At 40.6% G+C, this 22,675-nt stretch overlaps 1 protein-coding gene across 8 annotated transcripts in view; it reads left to right on the top strand.

Annotated features, from left to right (window-relative positions):
• ARMH3 (armadillo like helical domain containing 3) overlaps positions 1–22,675 on the top strand; it is a 190,645-nt gene that overhangs the window by 78,420 nt on the left and 89,550 nt on the right. For all 8 annotated transcript variants that reach the window (XM_087432488.1, XM_087432490.1, XM_087432489.1 and 5 more), the window contains 2 exons: positions 10,633–10,715; positions 11,665–11,791. In XM_087432488.1, coding sequence (XP_087288614.1) covers positions 10,633–10,715; positions 11,665–11,791 — 210 coding nt within the window. The remainder of the gene's footprint in view (positions 1–10,632; positions 10,716–11,664; positions 11,792–22,675) is intronic.

Genomic DNA, 22,675 nt, shown 5'->3' with positions numbered 1-22,675 from the left:
TTTCTAACAGGTTTAGCCTGTTAGAGCGAGAAAAAGATTCCCTCCTGAAAGCCCCTAAAAGAGTGAGAATCTCTGTTCTTTTCTCTGCACAGGGAGTCATTTCCTATCCAGAGAAACATCAACTCTCATAGGCCCATTAGCATCTTGTCAACTAAAAGAGGCAGAGGAAGGAGTAGCTGTGCTTTTGTTGCTCAGCCTATACTAGTTCTAAAGGAACACATCATTTGGTTTCATCAGTTATCATCGTTCCCTGGATCTCAAGTAAGCGGGACAGGTCTGTTATTGGTTTTTCATCATTTTTGGCAGAAAGTAAAGTTCTTGGTCTACATCAGATGGTTCCGCTGAGACATGGTCTCATTGACTGTTAGATTTCTTAAAGGGTAATTTTGGCTCTCTCTCAGTTGGGCAATGTTGGAAAAAATAAGCAGGTGGTATAGGGCCCTAGAAGACTACACTGGCTTTTAAGCATGCTTAGTTATAGGCAGCTACACAGGAATAAGGTGTATGGGATCCTGCATTTCCCAGACTCTTAAGTTCCATATGGGAACTTGCACATAAAAGCTCATTTTTATGACCAAGAAGAGAGTGGGCGGTAGCTGTGAGGACTGCAGTGTCCCCACGTAAATGGAGAATTGGAGATGGTTGAGAATCTTATTTTCCCTTTTAGCAAATAGACTTCAACAGCAAGGAAAACGGTAAGACAGAACCTAACTTCCATTTAAAGAAAAGATTTGTTCTTTTTTCCAATTCATCCAGAGTGGTGTGGAACCTTTAGACAGTGCAGCTTGTTGACGTACTGATTTTTGTTTTTACTGTGGTAAAATACACATAACATAAAATTTACCATCTTAACCATTTTTTAAATGAATTTTTTAGTTGAGGTAACATTGATTTATAATATATTGGTTTCAGGTGTACAGCATTATAATTTGACATCTGTATAGACTAGAGTGTGTTCATCACCAAAATCTGTTTCCGTCTGTCACCATATAATTGACCCCTTTTACCCATTTTGCCCTCCTCCCATCTTAACCATTTTTAGGTGTACAGTTCAGTAGTATTAAATACATTCACATTGTTATGTAGCCATCACCACCATGTTTCACCGTAACTCTTTTCATCTTGTAAAACTGAAACTCTAAACCTATTAAACGATAACTCCCCATTCCCCTCTTCCCCCAGCCACTGGCAACCACCGTTCTACTTTCTGTCTTTATGATTTTGACTACTCTAAATACCCCATGTAAGTGGAATCATACAGTATGTATTTGTCTTTTTGTGAATGGCTTATTTCACTTAACATAATGTCCTCAACGTTCAAGAAATCAGACTCTCCCCCTTCCTCCAAGTTTGCTGTTTTTTATTATTTTTGTTGTTTTTGTTTTTTTGATTGTTTTGAAGAGTTTTGTAGGCTCTCTCTGTGCAAGGTGTAAAATTAATGTCTTCTTAGGTCTCCTCTGAGCTTTTTCCTGGGCATATGCAGTCATTTTCTAATTTTCCCTGTATATGCAGTTGTTTTTGAATGTCCTAGTCTTTTTTTTTTTTTTTTTAAAGATTTTTTATTTATTTTATTTTTTCCCCCCAAAGCCCCAGTAGATAGTTGTATGTCATAGCTGCACATCCCTCTAGTTGCTGTATGTGGGACTCGGCCTCAGGATGGACGGAGAAGTGGTGCCTCGATGCGCACCCGGGATCCGAACCCGGGCCACCAGCATTGCAGCGCGCGCACTTAACCACCAAGCCACAGGGCCGGCCCTGAATGTCCTAGTCTTTAATCTCTGGCTTCCAAAAGGGGATAAAGAAGGTGGGGAGAAAAGGGACACTGGTCCTTTAAATCTCCTGGAAGTCACTTGTCGGGAGGGGGAAGGGCTTGCAATAGTTGGGGGCAACAACAATGGCTGTCTGCCTCTTTGTCTGCACCTCTGTGATTAGAAGGAGCAATCAGCAATCAGAGCACAGATCCCCTGTATTTGGAGGACAGGGTCCTTTTTGCCCACCCTAGCTCCCACAAGCTGTGTGCAAGCTGCTCCAGGAACAAGTGTTTGTCACATGGCTGGGGGTGGGGGATGGGTAGCTGCTACTGTGCTAAGAGATGAAATTGACCAAAATTTACCATCCATCTTTCCCTGGAGGTTTCAAACCTTCATCAGAGTCCTGAGTTTCAAAATAGTTACATCGGACAGACTCAGACAGTGCAATTATTGTCTAGGTGGGGGGAGAGATTCCTGGTGCTTCCTACTCTGCCATCTTCCCAGAATTCTCCCACTAAATTTACTGACTTTTGTGATCTGTTTACCTGGGAGGCCCATAGCGCACAACCAGAAGCCATTTCATTTTCTTATTTGATTCATTGGCCTCTCTTTCAATGAGGTGCTTGGGTTTGCAGCCAGACAGATGCCTGTATTCTGAGAAGCCACCCAGTATATTTTTAAATTATTCTCCTGGTAGTGTTGGCTTCTAAGTCCTTCCTGTGCCACTTTGCTGATTGACAATGAGCCTGCTGATTGCTGACAATGTCCCTGGGTAACTGGTGATTTTGTCCAGAGATGCTAGAATTGGCTAGAGTTTATAATGCCTCTGGGGTTTTGGAGGCATTGGCTTGTTACACTAGTGCTATTTCTAGCCTGTCCTTTGAGTTCCTCTACTTTTCTCCTAAGCAAGTGAGATGCTAATATTTCTCTTCTATCAGTCACTGTGAAATTATCCGTTTCCCTTAATGAGCAGGTTTTGATTTGGGATCAGTGGCATCTCATCCTAGCTCCATCCCAGGCCACAAACTAGGGCCTGGCTGAGTCTTGTCTTTGCTTTGTATCTCTTTCTCTTCATAGCATGTAAAAGCTGTTCAAACAGACAGCTCTCTCTGACCTGATTCTTTGGAAACATTTATTTGTGCTCTGCTGGAGGCCCTCTTTCTCCTTCCTGTTTTTAATCTTATTTAAATGTCATTCATTTGGTTTTGTAATTAAACCTCCCCTCTGCTTCTCTGAGGCAGGCTCTGAGCTGTCACTTAATTGTGTCTTCTCATGGTTGGCTTGTTCCTCTCAGCACCTGGTTTACCTCAATGTGGGGGACAGGTTTTAGTCCTGGAGAAGTTCCCATATCCATTATTCATTCTACTTCCCTACATGGCAACAGAATTTGCTGCTACCTTCTTTCCCTTCTCTTGAATTCAAAGCAGGATAAGAAAAAATCTGGGAAAGTCCTCATTATGTGGGGTACGTTTATGCTAGGAACAGCTCTGCAAACAAAGTTCCTTGTAGGGTGAGGGGGGTCCTATGTAAGGTGGCAGGATTCTTAGGTGGATAGTACTGAACCCTCCCCATTTGGAAAATAGATTGGCTGTCTCTGCCTCTGGGAATTCACTTGGGATTCAGGGACCATCAAGGTACCCGTTCCTGGCTCAGCTTCCCAGAACCTGCACACTATCTTTTATTCCACCTATGTCTGCATACAGAAAAGTCAGAACTGTACATGCTGCCATACTTGATGCACAAGACTCCCCAAGGAAAGGAGTTTGGGCCAAAGCTAAGTATGAGACTGACTGTTGCTTCTAGTATGGAGTCAAAAGAGGCAGCAGTTGCAGCCAATTTGTAGTTCCTGGAAAAGAGCCCAGAAACTAAGTTTTCAAAGTGCCTGGTGGAAAAGACTTTCCAATGAAGAAACAAGTGTGTATGGAGCACCCCCTTCCCTACAACTGAAACATATTGAATGTGTGATATAATACCTCAAATATTTCATTGACATAACTTCTCTATTTTTCACTCAGTGCAGATTAAAAATATTTGGAGCTGGGTGCCTGGATTCCCATTTAGTGGAGATTGCAAAGATTAGGAGCCAAACCCAGGATCCCCAAGGATTTCCTAGAATATCATTGGTACTCCAGTGCATTGGTAGCTTTGATTGTGAACTTTGATTATTATTCTGAAGACTGCCATAGTGTTGTCTTGAAGGCTGCCCAGGATTCCTTTTTTTTGTGTGTAAGAGTGACCCTGAGCTAACATCTGTTGCCAATCTTCCTCTTTTTGCTTGAGGAAGATTGTCACTGAGCTAACACCTGTGCCACTCTTCATCTTTTTTTTTTTGTATGTGGGATGCTGCCACAGCATGGCTTGATCAGTGGTATGTAGGTCAGCACCTGGGATCCGAACCTGGGGCCGCCAAAGTGGAGTGCGCAAACTTAACCACTATGCCACCAGGCCGAACCCGGATTCATTTTGAATTTGCAGTCCTACCCTAGAGTCCATGGCTTTCTGTTGACTGAGTATATTTGGCTCCTTTCCTTTTCCCCATCAAAGAGGAAACGCCTTTGTATGTTTGACCCTGTACTTAGTTCTGTGTACCATGATATAAATTTCAGCTAGTCGCATATGCTGAGGTTACAGAACGTCGGGATGGAGTGTTTGTAAGGCTCATGCTAGTGTTGGTGGAAAGAAAAACACTGACCTCTTGTTCCTTTTTTTATTTTTTTCATTTATTTATTTTTATTATTATTTTTTATTTATTTTTTTCCCCAAAGCCCCAGTAGATAGTTGTATGTCATAGCTGCACATCCTTCTAGTTGCTGTATGTGGGACGTGGCCTCAGCATGGCCAGAGAAGCGGTGCGTCGGTGCGCGCCCGGGATCCGAACCTGGGCCGCCAGCAGCAGAGTGCGCGCACTTAACCACTAAGCCATGGCCCCGGCCCTATTTTTTTCTTTTTTTTGTGAGGAAGATCAGCCCTGACACCCATGCCAGTCCTCCTCTTTTTGCTGAGGAAGACTGGCCCTGAGCTAACATCCGTGCCCATCTCCCTCTACTTTATATGGGGCGTCGCCACAGCAAGGCCTGATAAGCAGTGCGTTGGTGCGCACCCGGGATCTGAACCTGGGCCGCCAGCAGCGGAGTGCGCGCACTTAACCGCTACGCCACAGGGCCAGCCCCTGTTCTTTTTTTTAATTGGTAAAACATAAATAACATAAAATTACCATTTTTAAATGTACAGTTTGGTGGCATTAAATGCATTGACATTTTTGTGCAATCATCTGCACCTTCCATCTCCAGAACTTTTTGATCTTCCCAAATTGGAATTCCATACCCGTTAAGCGGTAACTCTGCATTTCCTCCGTCCCCCCACCCCTGGCAACCACCATTCTACTTTTTTTGTGTGTGTGAGGAAGATTGGCCCTGAGCTAACATCGATTGCTAATCTTCCTCTTTTTGCTTGAGGAAGATTGTCGCTGTGCTAACATCTGTGCCGATCTTCCTCTATTTTGTATGTGGGACGCCTGCCACAACATGGCTTGATGAGCAGTGTGTAGGTCTGCACCTGGGATTAGAACCTGCGAATCCCAGGCCATGGAAGTGGAGCTCACGAACTTAACCTCTATGCCACGGGACGGGCCCTCTGCTTTCTACGTCTATGAATTTGACTACTCTGGATACCTCATATAAGTTGAATCATACAGTATTTGTCCTTTTGTGACTGACTTTTTTTTTTTTTTTTATAATTTTATTTATTTATTTTTCCCCCAAAGCCCCAGCGGATAGTTGTATGTCATAGCTGCACATCCTTCTAGTTGCTGCATGTGGGACGCAGCCTCAGCATGGCCAGAGAAGCAGTGCGTCAGTGCGCGCCCGAGATCCGAACCTGGGCCGCCAGCAGCGGAGGGTGCGCACTTAACCGCTAAGCCACGGGGCCGGCCCATTGTGACTGACTTTTTTCACTTAGCATAATGTCTTCATGGTCCATCCATGTTGTAAATGTGTCAGAATTTCCTTCCTTTTCTAGGCTTAATAATTCATTGTATGTATATACCACATTTTGTTTATCCGCTCATCTGTCAGTGGATACTTGTATTGCTTCCACATTTTGGCTATTGTGAATAATGCTGTTATGAACTTGGGTGTATAAATACTTGTTCAAGTCTTTACTTTCAACCTCTTGTTTTTGAGAGTGTGCAGGTTAAAGTGACCTAGGTCAGTGGAGTGAAATCCTGAGACGCTTTCAAGAGAGATGGACTTGAACTTAAAGGATTTTTCCGTTGATCCCTTTGAAATGTGAGGGGCTGATTAGTGGAGTTCTGAGTAAGGTTATGGTTTTAGCTAGCAAATATAGATATTGGTACTAGATAGCTAGCTCCCCCACCCTCAACAAATATTTTCTTAATTAAAGTTTAGGAGGAACCAGTACAGTTTCGTAGACCTCAGCAGAGGGGGAGTTCATGGGCCCTTTTCCCAGTATGTTGCCATTAATGCAGTTTAGCTCCAACTAGCTATGTGGCCTTAGGTAACTTATTTAACCTTTCTGAATTTCAATTTGGTCATCTGTAAGTTGGGACCATCTGTAAATAATAACTACTTTGGATAGTAGGATTCAGTGAGAATAATGTACTTTAAGTGCTTTACATAATGCCTAGCATCTAGCAGGCACCTAATAAATATTACCTCCCTTGGCATTTATGGCCATAGTGTTTCTCCCTTTGAAAAAAGATGAATGTAGTTTGGAGGAGGTGATTTCTGGAGTTAAATGTCTCTTTTTAAGGTATCAGGTAGAGGGCAGTAGAAAAGAGGAAGGTTTGAGATACTTTGTGTGAGCTTCTGGCAACAGTTATTAAGTTTGTAGTTGTTGTCACTCAGCAGAAAGGTATGATGTATTCCTCTATATGATATGTCTGTCTGGCATTGGTGTTTTGGGGCAACCCACTCCTGGGGCTTTGGAGAATGGGGGCTGATGAGAATTGTCTTTTAAGGCGTAGAAGGTCTCTACCACAAAGCTTGTCCTCATCTGAAAGGATAGTCTCTGCAAAAAGCTGTGCCTTTCTGTTCTGTGAGGACGAGCAGCCATTGCTCATTGTTTACATAGTACTGAGTTTCTATACCATAGGCCCTTCTTCTTTGGAATCTCTCAGACTAAGGGTCAGGTCTTTGGGGAGGAAGAGCTTGTTAAGCCTCTTCTTCCCTGTTTCCTTTTTAAAACTATTATTGAAGAATTAGAAAGATGATAAACCAAAGGGTTAAATTAAAAAGAAAAAAAAGTACATCCTGCCCTTCTTAACTTCACAATGACTACAACATGTATTGTACTTGATACCAAACTCTTATAGACGTATACTAATTAACAATGCTATGTTTATACAACCAACCCCTTATCTTTTTAGTTATCTTAGCTCTTCCCTCTATGTCCTTCTCTCTGTGTACTTCTGTGACTGTCCTTGGAATAATTTGGCTGGTCATGTGCCCAGATGGCACCAATTGGACAAGTGGATCAAGGACAGTTTTCAAAAAATGTGTTGGTGTGGAGAGTGGTGAACCAGGGGCCAGCCAGCATGAGCTCTGTGCTACTTGTGTGTTGGCATTGAGATCCGGAGTGCCAGTTCTCTACTGTCCTTGAACCTACCCCTGACACAAAGCTGTTCTCTTCTTTGGCTGCAGTTAAACTCGGTGCATAGCTCTGTACCATAATAGCTTATGGTTCTAAAAAAGGGGATCTTGGCTCCCTTTGAAGTCCAGATCCAATCACATTCCATGATCAGTGCATAATTTTGGAGGCAACCCTGAGTGAGGGAAATAGGAGCAGTTTTAGTTGACATGAGGGAAATAGGAGCAGTTTTAGTTGACAGTTACGTGCTGTTTGGTTTTTGTTTGTTTGTTTGTTTGTTTTATAGATACTAGGAAGGAAGCAGAAACAGAAGGGGAGAGGGGTGTGAGAGAGGAGATGTCAAGAAGAGATATGAGAGCAGATGTAGAGGGCTTGCTGAGGTGATTTATGCTGAGAAAAGTTATTTGGGAGTCTTTCAGTGTTGAGAGTGAGTAGTAGAAAGGTAATAGTGAGGTAATAAACACTTGCATTCTAATAAGTAGCTAAAGATCAAGTGAAAAAGGGGACCAAATACATGAAAATAACCTGGAGCAGCCAGTAGGTGGAGAGAGTTATAAACCAGAGTTATAGACGAGTGTTGGTAGCAAGTCTAATTAGGCGCACCATTTATATGTAAGCTTCCTGCCCTTTAACATTTAACTCCATCTGGCACCTTTGTTTAATCTCATCTTAATGGAAAGAACACTAAACAGGAGACCAGTTCTAATCCCAGTTTAGTCACTAGCTTGTTGGGGTGGTGGGGGAAGTGGGTGTTTTCTAATCCCAAAATGAGGGAATTGGATTAAATGACCTCGAAGGTCCTTTATAGCTCTAGAAATCTATAATCAGCTATGTTGAAGCCACACAGACTTAGAACTCCCATCATGTAAGGTCAGAGAATAGAAGACAATGTGTGTGTACTGACGTATAGGACACCAAACAGTTGATAGAATGAGTGTAAAATCAGGGAAATGATGAAGGAAAAAAGCAGTATTGCATGGGATATTGGGGGCATTCCCTCTTGAAGAATTGTGGTCCCTGATGTCAGAGGCTTGTGGGAGCCAATTTTAAGGTTGCTTTGTTCATTTTAGCTGCCTATTAAATTCTCTCTAGAGAGTGACTACTTCAGGTGAGAAAGCCCTAGGTTTTTTTGGAGGGGAGGGGCATCTGACTTGAATTATCAGGGGCAGAATGTGGATCCCCCCCAACCCCGGTACTGACTCTCAGAGTATTGCAGTGCTGGACTCTCCTTCTCAATACTGTTTGGCTCTGCTGATGTCTGGTGGCAGTTGGGACACAGGTTACCTTTTGTCCTGTGCCGGAATTGCTCTCTTCCTCGCCTCATATTTTTCACTTTGTCGTCCCTGACGCCGAATCCCAGAGATCAAGATTAGCTGTAGTCCAGCAGAGGAGCAATAAATCATTGCTTCCACTTCCTTTTCTCCAGGTTTTCTGCCCCTTAATTACCATATAACCACTGCTGAGGCTGCATCTTGGTGCTGTGTGTGCTGGAGACAAAAGTCCTTGTTGATTGGATGTGTGCAAAAGCTGCTTTGTCGCTCTCCAGCCATTATGTTTTGCAGAGTGCCACGTGTGCTACCCATCCTTTTCTCTTGTCTCCTGTGAGTTTATAGAGTCTGATTGTCAGGTGATTTATCCATTAGCAGGGCTTGTCTAAGCTCTGGGATTAGGGGGTGGAGTGGGCAGCCCTTAAATAACTCAGCAAGATGGTCTTTATTAAGGAGGGAGGTTTGGGCTGGGTTAGTGATTTTTATGTGGATTTTAGCTAGTCCCCTTCATTCTCTGAGCTCCTGGTAGGAGCTAAGTAGGTTGTGTGATCCAGAATTGGCTCCCATGGAGGTTTTTTTTGGTCCAGTCCAACAGATCGCATGTTAACAGACAACATCAAAAGGGCCAGCTGCCTATCATTTGCCTTTCCGTTATGAAACTTCAGAGAACTTGAGTCGGGGCAGGGGTGAAGAGTTCATAAGTGAGGATGCCTACCTCCTTCATCCCTAGCACGGCTTTTTGGCTATTTGAGGGGAAGATTCAGGCTTTAGAAACAGAATGTAGACAGGCTCTTGTACTTTTCCTTGCCTGCTGTTTCTTTACTGTACCTATGCTTTTAGAGGATTGAGAGTGAGGGGTGATGTGTGGCAAGCAGCAAGTGTCTGGAGAGTTTTACTCCTACTCATCGTTCCCTGCTGTTTGAAATCAGAGCTTTTCTAAGAGTAGTGAACTTCACACAAAGCTCAGACAGCATTGGAGAGTGGACTTCTTTGCTGGCAAAGAAGCAGATAGGGTCTTAGAAAAGGTAAGGTTAAGCCTTTTTTTGTGTCTGTGGAAGTGCAGAAGGTTGAAGAGGGGAAGCAGAAGGACTACTGATTGTTTGCAGCTGCTGAACCCCTTCTTTATAGTTTCCCATCAAGTAGGGGAGCTAGGCACAGGGGCAATCGTCATGATGGGCAAAGGAGCAGGATTCATTTCATGGTCTTGGGTGAAAGAGTTCAAGGCAACTGATAATTTCTTTTATGCTTAATATTTATTTGCAAAAATGTGTTTAAAGCTGCGCTGTTAACCTAGGGACTTGGCAGTCAAGTCTCTTTATTGAGATTGCTTTGGTTTTAGCAATCTCTTCCCTCATTAAGGATTGCCAGGCAGAACGGGCACCTTTTTGGTAAATGTTGTCATGGTTGGGAGAGGACAAAGCAAGCTGCACTTTTGTTTGTGTAGTTAAAACGGTTAAGGACGTTTTTTTTCTCTTCATGTGCTCTCTTCCCATCTAGAGCTGAAGCCTACCTATAGGTTCTACAGTATAGCTGGCACATCTGGTGACCAGTTAGAATTGAAAGATGTCCCTCTTAGCAATGATATTTGAAACAGATACATAGCTAAAACTTGGTTACATGAGATGCTTGCAGCCTAGGGTGAGAGGGGGACCCTCATTTTGACTTGTAAATTGAACAAATTTGATGGGGTAAATTTGCAGTAGTGAATTTGGAACACAAAGATGTCCATTTCATAGTCAGATTTCTGAGCTTAATTGCTATTTATGAAGTGGCAAAAAGAAGTGGATTTTTAAAAACCTTCTATGGGCAGATAAGCAGACACAGGCTTGGAAGGGTCAGTGCTTTCTTCAAATATACCTACCTTACCTTTTTTTAAAAAGTCCTTAGTAACTGTGATTTACTCATTCTAGCCCTATTTGGATTTCTGTAAAGCTAGTCTATTTTCATTTAACTTTATTGATTATACTTTGAATAGCTTATTGATGTCTTTTTTTTTTTTTTTTAAGCCTTGATAAATTTGCTGAAGTTCCTTATGTCAAATGAGACCGTACTTTTGGCCAAACACAACATTTTTACGTTAGCCCTTATGGTGAGTAACAAAAAAAATAATTCTTTTTCTAAAGCAATGCACTAAGGCAGAGATGGTCCAGTTTGAAACAGGAGCTGGTGTTCTGGGGACTAAGCCATAGGGGGAACCAGGCCTTTATTTTTCTTTTGTATCAGAATCTCTAGGCTGGTGCTTCCCACTCTCAGCTATGTCTTTGGTAAACCTGGGACTCTTTCTCTTTTATGAGAGTATATTGTGTGGCAAGGGCAGGTATAGGTCAGATCTCTGTGTATGAATGGTGAGCCTTGGTCCCAGCAGAGAGGCTGTGTTAGACTACTGTAGTCTTTATGTTGGTACGTAGCAAAGCCACTAGGGGTGTCCTAGCCAGATGAGTGTTTCCATCATGGCTGCACATTGGTTTCTGAGAGACATTACAGATGCCTGCTTACCTGATTGATTATTTAAGGTAGAAGGAGGGCGTTGTGCCTTTTGACTGTCTTCTCAGAATATTACCCAATGTGTTCATAAGTGTTTAACATTTGGGTGAAAAAAGCCCTGATTTGTAGCATTTGCTGATTTCTGTGGTAAAACTATACCTACTGTGGCAAATTTCAAGCTATCAGTGTGACATCATTGAATGCAGAGTTGGGAAGAGATGAGCAGTAATGCACCATTATATGCTATTCCCACCACACAGATATAAGATGTGTAAATTAATCTCAAGAGCGCAGATAATAGTAAAAGGTAGAAAATAATTAGGAAGTGATGAGTTTTGAGTATTACTTTCATTTTAATATAATTTATTGAATTTTAAGTTTATATAAGTTAATTTTTAATAATGGCTTTCTTTGACAACCAGCTCACAAAATTCCTGAAAATTTAAGGATCAGCTCTTACAAGCTGATGAGAGCTCTCTACAGCACACCACTGACAGTACCCTTCTGGTCTTCATAGTGTGATGCCTATATCTGGGCTTTTGCTTCTCTTTTAGATTGTGAACCTATTTAATATGTTTATCACATATGGCGACACATTCCTGCCCACTCCCAGCAGCTATGATGAACTCTACTATGAGATTATCCGCATGCACCAGAGCTTTGACAACCTCTACTCCATGGGTAAGCTGTCTTTTCTTTTTACTCCTCTGTCCCCATCAGCTGTGATTTTTGGCATATAAGAGGAAAAGACTACAAAAGATTACCTCTAGTTGGTTAGTGCTCTTGCTTAGTGTAGAAATTTAATAGTCTTCTCTTCTCAGGCAATAGGAAGTTATATGTGGACTTCTTTGCCTTCGGGAACTCAGAATTCATCTCAGTAGAAAGCTGGTTAGCAGCCCTCTAGCCCTTTCTTGATGTTTGTAAGAGAGAGAGAGAATAGGGAGGCTTGTGAATTTAGTGAATGCCAGTGAGAAGGGAGTGAAAGAGTGGGTGGGAATTGACAATAGCAAATAGAAGAGCTTGGATCCCAAAGGAATATTTTGTGATTTGAGAAGGTACAGGATTTTAAGGAGTTTTAATATACCTATGTCTTTTTAGCATAACTTAAAAGAGGAAGTGGGCATTAGATAAAAATCTTTCTTGCAAACCTTTTGGTGATGGGCTCACTGAAAATTTACTCTGTGGCCGTAGTGCTTATAACTTATTTATAAGAGGTCATATATCCCTGTAAGTTTGATTGAAGAGTTTAGTCAACCTACTTGGAGTTTGAAAGGTCAGGAAAGATTTCTGTAGATTGCACAGAAACAGAAAGCCACTGAGTAAAGCTGTCTATTAAAAAATTCCAACTTATTAGCTTTATTGAGGAGTAATTGATATATAATAAACTATACTCATTGGAAGTACACAATTTTTGATAAGTTTTGACATACATTTATGTATGTGAAGCTATCACTGCAATCAGGATAATGAACATATCCATCACCTCCCTAAAGTTTACTTGTATCCCTTTATGTCCCTCTTAACACCTCTATCCCTCGCCCCCCAAACCTGAGCAATCACTGATCTGCTTTCTGTGACTGTAGATGAGCTTGCTTTATCCCTTTTGTTGAGACTATTTGTGAAAACTCCGTTTTCTGCTTGGGACTCCTGTATCATGAGAAAAGTAGAGGGGATTTAGAACAAGGGCCAGGAGAAAGAGTAGAAGCAAACAGGGGAAACGAAGGATTGCCTAGGGGGAAAAGTTTTTTTTTTCCTAATAGACTTTATTTTTTAGAGCAGTAAAGGAAAACTTTTTGAGAGAGCCATATATAGCTTTGCTATGATGTCTTAGGTGATGGGAGTAGGGCCTTGTATTAGTAGGATGTTTTCAACTGCAAGTATCAAAAACTCTGAATTTAAACTATCTTAAACAATAGGAAAATTATTTCACTTTACAAGAATTCTAAGGAATGACAGCTCCAGAATTGGTTGCAACACTGTTTGCAAGGACCCACGTTTTTTTCTGTTTCTCTGCTCTCTCATTCTCGGTGTAATAGCTTTTTAGCATCAGATCAGCTCCCCTCAGGATAGCAAGTTCCAGTTGTCACATCAAGACACAGGTCTCTTTTTTTAGGAGCTCGGAGGCCTTCCATGAGAGTCCTCTAGCAGACTTCCTGTTGGCCAAATGTGCTTCGTGTACACTGGTGTGGTTTGCATCTATCTGGCTTTACTAACGTCCTTGTTTTGGGAGTATGTAGAATTTTCTGAGGGTAAAGAGCTGCCCCAGAGGCTTTAGCACCCATTAATAGATTAATAAAGATGTCTTTCAATGAGAAAAGGAAAGAGTTGGAGTGGGGGAGATATTTTATAGAAGCCTGATGCGCATGCCTATACAAGCCTGTGGGCCATGTACACAGTCAAATGAGATAAGCCCTTGTAGCTATAGCAACGAGATAGGAGAGGATTTTTGAAAATCCCGCCAAGGGAATTAAAATGTTAACCAGTAGAGCACAAATAAGAAAGTGAAAAATTTTACCGAATGAAACACAACAAACAGTAGGAGATGGCATGTTGCAGTGCTCTCCATTTTGTATAAAGTATGATGAAACTTCTGGTGGAAAACCATTTTTTTAAGTCAATTGTTTTGAGATATAATTTATATAAATAGTAAAATTCACCCCTTTCTTTTTGGTGAGGAAGATCAGCCCTGAGCTAACATCCATGCCAATCCTCCTCTTTTTGCTGAGGAAGACTGGCCCTAGGCTAACATCTGTGGCCCATCTTCCTCCACTCTATATGGGATGCTGCCACAGCATGGCTTGATAAGTGGTGCATTGGTGTGTGCCCGGGATCTGAACCCAGGCTGCCAGCAGCAGAGCGCACACACTTAACCGCTACGCGACGGGGCCAGCCCCAAAATTCACCTTTTTTAATGTACAGTTTGAGTTTTGACAAATGCATCACAAAAAATCAAGATATAGAAGAGTTTCATCATCTCAAAAATTTCTCTTGTGCTCCTAGGAGGTGAACTCCTGCACTTAGCTTCAACCCCTAGCAACCACCGATCCGTTCCCTGTCCTCATAGTTTTGCTTTTTCTAAAAAAATGTATATATAGATGAGATCATATAGTCTTTTGGGTCTGGCTTCTTTTACATAGTAATTCATTTGAAATTCATCTATGTTGATGTGTGTATAAGTAGTTCATTCCTTTTTATTATGGAGTAATATTCCATTTTAGGAATATGCCAGCTTAGTTTATCCATTATCAGTTGAAGGACATTTGGGAGGTTTCCAGTTTTTTCTTGTTGTTGTTTTTTGGTGAGGAAGATCAGCCCTGAGCTAACATCCATGCCAGTCCTCCTCTTTTCGCTGAGAAAGACTGGCCCTGGGCTAACACCTGTGCGCATCTTCCTCCACTTCATGTGGAACGCCGCCACAGCATGGCCTGACAAGTGGTGCGTGGGTGTGCGCCCGCCATCCGAATCTGGGCCGCCAGCAGCGGAGCGCTCGCACTTAACTGCTACACCAAGGGGCCAGCGCCGGAGGTTTCCAGTTTTTATCGATTATAAATAAAGCCCTCCTAAACCTTCTTTTACAAGGTTTTATGTGAAAACAAGTTTTCATTTCTCTTGGTTATATACCTATGAATGGGATTTTGGGGTATTGTGGTAAGTATATATTTAAATTTATAAGAAGCCACCAAACTGTTTTCCAAAGTAGATGTACTGTTTTACATTCCCTTCAGCAGTATGGAAGAGTTGTAGTTGCTCCGTATGCTAGCCAGCACTTTTTTTTTTGGCTTTTTATAGGTGTGCAGGGAGATCTCATTATGGTTTTAATTTACATTTCCCTGATGAATAATGATGTTGAACATCTTGTCCTGTTCTTATTTACCATCCATATATCTTCTTTGGTGAAGTGTTTGTTCAGATCTTTTGCCCATTTGTATTGCATACCCGTGTCCATGGCAGCACTGTTCACAATATCCAAGAGATGGAAGCAACCCAAATGTCCATCAATGGATGAGTGGAAAAATAAAATAGAGTATATACATATAATGGGATACTTTGCAGCCTTAAAAAAGAAGGAAATCTTTTTACATGCTATAGTGTGGATGAACACTGAGAACAATTTGTTAAGTGAAAGAAGCGAGTCACAAAAGGACAATACTGTATGATTCCACTTATGTGAGGTATCTAAAGTAGTCAAATTCGTAGATATAGAAAGTAGAATGGTGGTTACCAGGGGATAGCGGGGAGGGTGCAAAGGGAGTTGTTTAATAGGTATAGAGCTTCAGTTCTACAAGATAAAAAGGTTCTAGAGATCCATTTCACAACAATGTAAGTATATTTAACACTATTGAACTCTATACTTAAAAATGGTTAAGATGGTAAATTTTATGATATGTATTTTTTACCACAATAAAAAAAACTAAACCAAACTCTGGACTTTATTTGGCTTCTACTAATTTTTCCTCTAATGTCCCTTTTGAATTCCAGGATCCCAACCATGTTGCCACATTACATTTAGTCATAGTGTCTCCCTAGTCTCTTCTTGTCTCATGGTTTCTTACTGTTTTCTTGTTTTTCATGACCTTGACAATTTTAGGGAATTTTCTTCAATTTGAGTTTGTCTCATGATTTACTCACAGCTGGACTGGGGTTATGAATTTTGGGGAAGAATGCCACAGAGTCAGCGTGGCCTTTTCGTCACCTCAGGGATATATGTTATCAACATGACTTATCACTGGTGATGTTCACCTTGATCACTTGGTTAAGGTAGTGTTTGCAAAGTTTCTTCTCTGCAGAGTTGTTTTTTCTCTCCCTTTCCATTCTTGGTTTTTTGCAAGCAAGTCACTAAATGCAGCCAACACTGAAGTTGGTAGTGGGGGTGGAGGTGGGGAGCTCCACTTCCTTTTGCGGAGAGTGTCTACATAAATTATTTAGAATTCTTCTATAAGGAGAACTGGGTTGTTTGTTTTCTTATTTTTGAGATATGAGATTTTTTTGTGTATCTTATACACTAGTCCTTTATGTGTTTTGTGAATATTTTCTCCCAGATTGTAGCTTGTGTTTTTATTTTCTTAACGTCTTTTTTTTAATTTTATAATGCTGTTTATTCTTTGCTTTTTTTTTTTTTAAACTTGTATTTTGAATAACTTTAACATTGTTTTTAACGAGATCCCTATTGATGAATATTTAGGTTATTTCTAGTCTATTATAAATAATGCTGCAGTGAATAACTCTGAGTATGCATCATCACACCCATGTGGAAGGAAATCTGCAGAATAAATACAAATGGAATTGCTAGATCCAAGGGTGTGTATATATATATTTTTGATTTGTTATTCTTTTTTTTTTATAATTTTTTTTAATTTTTTTTTTTTATTGTTTGTCAGTCACCATATAAATGCATCCCTCCACCCCTAGTGCCCACCCCCCACCTCCCTTGCCCCTGGTAACCACCAAACAGTTCTGTCTGTCTGTGTATTAGTTTATCTTCCACATATAAGTGAAATCATGCAGTATTTGTCTTTCTCTTTCTGGCTTATTTCGCTTAACATAATACCCTCCAGATCCATCCATGTTGTTGCAAATGAGACGATTTTGTCTTTTTTTATGGCCGAGTAGTATTCCATTGTGTATATATACCACATCTTTATCCAGTCATCAGTTGAGGGACACTTGGGTTGCTTCCATGTCTTGGCTATAGTGAATAATGCTGCAATGAACATAGGGGTGCATGAGCCTGTTTGGATTGTTGATTTCAGGTTCATTGGGTAGATACCCAATAGTGGGACAGCTGGATCATAAGATATTTCTATTTTTAATTTTTTGAGGACTCTCCATACTGTTTTCCATAGAAGCTGCACCAGTTTGCATTCCCACCAGCAGTGAAGGAGGGTTCCCATTTCTCCACAGCCTCTCCAGCATTTGTTCTTTTTTTGTCTTGGTGATTATAGCCATTCTGATGGATGATATCTTAGTGTGGTTTTGATTTGCATTTCCCTGATGATTAGTGATGTTGAGCATCTTTTCATGTGCCTATTGGCTATCTGTATCTCTTCTTTGGAGAAGTGTCTATTCATTTCCTCTGCCCATTTTTTGATCAGGTTGTTTGTTTTTTGTTCAATTGCGTTAGTTCTTTATATATTATGGAGATTAATCTCTTGTCGGATATGTGGTTTGCAAATATTTTTTCCCAGCTGGTGGGTAGCCTATTCATTTTGATCCTGCTTTCATTTGCCTTGTAGAAGCTCTTTAATCTGATGAAGTCCCACTTGTTTATTTTTTTGTTTGTTTCCCTTGTATGAGTAGACATGGAATTTGAAAAGATCCCTTTATGGCTGATGACAAATAGTGTACTACCTATATTTTCCTCTAGGAGTTTTATAGTTTCAGGTCTCAGCTTCAGGTCTTTGATCCATTTTGAGTTAATTTTTGTGTATGGCGAAAGAAGATAGTCTACTTTCATTCTTTTGCAAGTGGCTGTCCAGTTTTCCCAGCACCATTTATTGAAGAGACTTTCCTTTCTCCATTGTATGTTCTTAGCTCTTTTGTCAAAGATTAGCTGCCTGTAGATGTGAGGTTTTATTTCTGGGCTTTCAGTTCTGTTCTGTTGATCTGTGTGTCTATTTTTGTACCAGTACCATGCTGTTTTTTTTTTTTTTTTTTTTTTAAAGATTTTATTTATTTTATTTTTCCCCCCAAAGCCCCAGTGGATAGTTGTATGTCGTAGCTGCACATCCTTCTAGTTGCTGTATGTGGGACGCCGCCTCAGGATGAACGGAGAAGTGGTGCCTCGATGCGCACCCGGGATCCGAACCCGGGCCGCCAGCATCGCAGCGCGCGCACTTAACCACCAAGCCACAGGGCCGGCCCCTCATGCTGTTTTAATTACTATCGCTTTGTAGTATGTTTTGAAGTCAGGGATTGTGATGCCTCCAGGTTTGTTCTTTTTTCTCAGGATTGCTTTAGCTATTCAGGGTCTTTTGTTTCCCCATATGAATTTTAGTATTCTTTGTTCAATTTCCATGAAGAATGTCCTTGGGATTCTGTTTGGGATTGTGTTGAATCTGTAGATTGCTTTAGGTAGTATGGACATTTTAACTATATTTATTCTTCCAATCCAAGTGCATGGAATATTTTTCTATTTCTTTATATCATCATTGATTTCACTCAATAATGTCTTATAGTTTTCATTATATAGGTCTTTCACTTCCTTAGTTAAATTTATTCCTAGATATTTTATTCGTTTTGTTGCAATTGTAAATGCGATTGTCTTCTTGAGTTCTCTTTCTGTTAGTTCGTTATTGATATATAGACATGCGACTGATTTCTGTAAGTTGATTTTGTATCCTGCAACTTTGCTGTAGTTGTTGATTATTTCTAATAGTTTTCCAATGGATTCTTTAGAGTTTTCTCTACATAAGATCATGTCATCTGCAAACAGTGAGAGTTTCACTTCTTCATTGCCTATTTGGATTCCTTTTCTTCCTTTTTTGTGCCTAATTGCTCTGGCCAGAACCTCCAGTACTATGTTGACTAAGAGTGGTGAGAGTGGGCACCGTTGTCTTGTTCCTCTTCTCAGTGGGATGGCTTTCAGTTTTTCCCTGTTGAGTATGGTGTTGGCTGTGGGTTTGTCATATATGGCCTTAATTATGTTGAGGTACTTTCCTTCTATACCCATTTTGTTGAGAGTTTTTATCATAAGTGGATGTTGGATCTTGTCAAATGCCTTCTCTGTATCTATTGAGATGATCATATGGTTTTTATTCCTGGTTTTGTTAATGTGGTGTATCACATTGATTGATGTGCGGATGTTGAACCATCCCTGTGTCCCTGGTATAAATCCCACTTGATCACGGTGTATGATCTTTTTAATGTATTGCTGTATTTGGTTTGCCAGTATTTTGTTGAGGATTTTTACATCTATGTTCATCAGGGATATTGGTCTGTAGTTTTCCCTCTTAGTGTTATCTTTGTCTAGCTTTGGTATCAGGGTGATACCAAAAGCCTGGGTTCGTAGAATGTGTTGGGAAGTGTTCCATCTTCCTCTATTTGTGGAACAGTTTGAGAAGGATAGGTGTTAAATCTTTGAATGTTTGGTAAAATTCTCCAGAGAAGCCATCTGGTCCTGGACTTTTATTTTTTGGGAGGTTTTTGATTACTGTTTCAATCTCTTTACTTGTGATTGGTCTATTCAGGTTCTCTGTTTCTTCTTGATTCAGTTTTGGGAGGTTGTATGAGGCTAAGAATTTATCCATTTCTTCTAGATTGTCCAATTTGTTGGCATATAGTTTTTCATAGTATTCTCTTATAGTCTTTTGTATTTCTGTGGTATCTATTATAATTTCTCCTTTTTCATTTCTAATTTTATTTATTTGAGCCTTCTCTCTTTTTTTCCTGGTGAGTCTGGCTAAGGGTTTGTCAATTTTGTTTATCTTCTTAAAGAACCAGCTCTTAGTTTCATTGATCCTTTCTACTGTTTTTTTAAATTTCAATTTCATTTATTTCTGCTCTAATTTTTATTATTTTCCTCTTTCTGCTGACTTTGGGCTTTGTTTGTTCTTCATTTTCTAATTCTCTTATGTGTAGTTTAAGATTGCTTATTTGGAATTTTTCTTGTTTGTTAAGGTGGGCCTGTATTACTATGAGTTTCCTTCACAGGAGCACTATTGCTGCATCCCATATGAGTTGGTATGGTGTATTTTCATTTTCATTTGTCTCCAGATATTTGTTGATTTCTCCTTTAATTTCTTCAGTGATCCATTGGTTGTTTGGTAGCATGTTGTTTAGTCTCCACATCTTTGTCACTTTCCCGTTTTTTTCCTTGTAGTTTATTTCTAATTTCATAGCATTATAGTTGGACAAGATGCTTGTTATGGTTTCAATCTTCTTAAATTTATAGAGGCTTGCGTTGTTTCCCAACATATGGTCTATCCTTGAGAATGTTCTACTTGTGCTTGAGAAGAATGTGTAGTCTGCTGTGTTTGGATGGAATGCTTGCTATGTGTGTATTAAGTCCATCTGGTCAAGTTTTTTGTTTAAGTCCACTATTTCCTTATGGACTTTCTGTCTGGATGATCTATCCATTGATGTAAGTGGAGTGTTAAGATCCCCTACTGTTATTGTGTTGTTGTTAATATCTCTTTTTAGGTTTGTTAATAGTTGCTTTATGTACTTTGGTGCTCCTGTGTTGGGTGCATATATGTTTATAAGTGATATGTCTTCTTGGTGGAGTGTCCCTTTTATCATTGTATATTGCCCCTCTTTGTCTCTCATTACTTGTTTTATCTTGAAGTCTACTTTGTCTGATATAAGTATGGCAACACCTGCTTTCTTTTGTTTGCCATTAGCTTGGAGTATTGTCTTCCGTCCTTTCACTCTGAGCCTGTGTTTGTCTTTAGAGCTGAGATGTGTTTCCTGGAGGCAGCATATTGTTGGGTCTTGTTTTTTAATCCATCCCACTACTCTGTGTCTTATGATTGGAGAGTTCAGTCCATTTACATTTAGTGTAATTATTGATATATGAGAGCTTATTGTTGCTATTTTATCGCTCTTTTTCCGGTTCTTTTGCGTTTCTTTTGTTTCTTGTCCCATGTGTTTCGGACTACCAATTCATTTTATTTATTTTTTTCCCCCAAAGCCCCAGTAGATAGTTGTATGTCACAGCTGCACATCCTTCTAGTTGCTGTATGTGGGACGCGGCCTCAGCATGGCCGGAGAAGCGGTGCGTCGGTGGGCGCCCGGGATCCGAACCCGGGCCGCCAGCAGCGGAGCACACACACTTAACCGCTAAGCCACGGGGCCGGCCCCGGACTACCAATTCAGTTTGGTAGTTCTGTATGGGGGTTCTCTTAGTTTTCTCTTTCTTTATCTTTTGTGACTCTGTTCTGATCATTTGATTAGTGGTTACCATGAGGTTTGTATAGAAAATCTCGTGGATGTGATAGTCCATTTTTTGATGGCCCCTTATTCCCTTAGACTAAGTCGATTTGATCCCTTTCTTCTTCCCCTTCTAAGTTATTATTGTCACATTTTATTCCTTCTTGTGTTGCAAGTTTGTGTTTCACATGATGGGGTTATATTTATTTTTGGTGCTTAGCTTCCCTTGATCTTTGGTTTTATAATTAAGTGTTTGCTAATCTATTCTGATAGAGAGCTGCAATTTTTCTGGTTTTGTTGGCCTATTTTCCTCCTTGTTCAAAACTTTGAATCCCCTGTCTCTTTTTTTCCTCCAGCATGGGGGCCTTCTTGAACACTTCTTGTAGTGGGGGTCTTATGGCAGTGAACTCCCTTAGCTTTTGTTTATCTGGAATAGTTATTATTTCTCCATCATATCTGAAGAGAATTTTCGCTGGATTGAGTATTCTTGGATGAAAGTTTTTGTCCTTCAGAATTTTGAATATATAGTTCCCCTCTCTCCTAGCTTGTAAAGTTTCTGTCGAGAAATAGGCTAAGAGCCTGAAAGGAAATCCTTTGTATGTTACTTCTTTTTGTCTAGCTGCCCTTAATATCTTTTCTTTCTCGTTGACTTTTGCCAGCTTTACTACCATATGCCTTGGAGAGGGTCTTTTCGTGTTGATATATTTAGGAGATCTGTTTATTTCATTCACTCTATTTCCTGCTCCTTCCCCAGGTTTGGAAAGTTCTCAGCTATTAGTTCTTTGAACAAGTTCTCTGCTCCTTTTTCCCTCTCTTCTTCCTCTGGAATGCCTATAATCCTTATGTTGGATTTCCTAATTGAGTCAGATATTTCTCGGAGAGTTTCTTCATTTCTTTTTAGTCTTAGTTCTCTTTCCTCCTCCATCTGGAGCATTTCTGAATTGCTGTCCTCAGTATTGCTAATTCTTTCCTCCATATTGTCAGCCCTAATGCTTAAGGCTTCCAGATTTGTCTTTATCTCCTCTATTGTGTTTTCCATCTCTAAGATTTCTGCTTGGTTTTTCTTTATAGTTTCAGTCTCTTTTATGAAGAAACTCCTGATTTCATTGAATTGTCTATCTGTGTTTTCTTGTATTTTATTATACTTTTTTATGATAGTTATTTTGAATTCCCTGTCATTAAGGTTCTACATTTCTGTGCTTTCCGGGTTGACTTCTGGGTGCTTGTCATTTTCTTTTTGGTCTGTGGATTCAATATATTTTTGCATAGTGCCTGTCAATGTTGGCTTATTTTTCCTCATAGTGAAAATATATGGTCCCAGTTTCCTCTTGCTGCCGCTGGGTGGGAGTCAAGGGCTGTGTATTTTGGCCTGCCTCGATCTGTGGGTGCTCTGGTATGCCCCCAGCTGAGCTGGGGCATAGTTGAGCTGAAGCACTGCTGATCTGAAGCATGGCTGAGAGGAGGCAGCTTGGGGGGTGAAGTGTGGGAACAGCTGGAGCTGGAGTGTGGGAACAGCTGGGACTGGAGCACAGCTAGGCCAAAGCAGCTGGGGCTTGGGTGCTGCTGGGTTGAAGCAGCTGCAGCTGAAGCATGGCTGGGCTGAAGAATCAGAAGCTGGAGCACCACTGAGCTGAAGAAGGTGGAACTGGAGTGTGGCTGGGCCGAAGTTGCTGAAACTGGAGTGCAGCTGGGCTGAAG

This window comes from Ceratotherium simum, chromosome 6, assembly GCF_057802395.1.
Source record: "Ceratotherium simum simum isolate JZ-2026a chromosome 6, ASM5780239v1, whole genome shotgun sequence".
Classification (NCBI taxonomy): Eukaryota; Metazoa; Chordata; class Mammalia; order Perissodactyla; family Rhinocerotidae; genus Ceratotherium; species Ceratotherium simum.
This window is presented reverse-complemented; position numbering and strand designations above follow the sequence as displayed.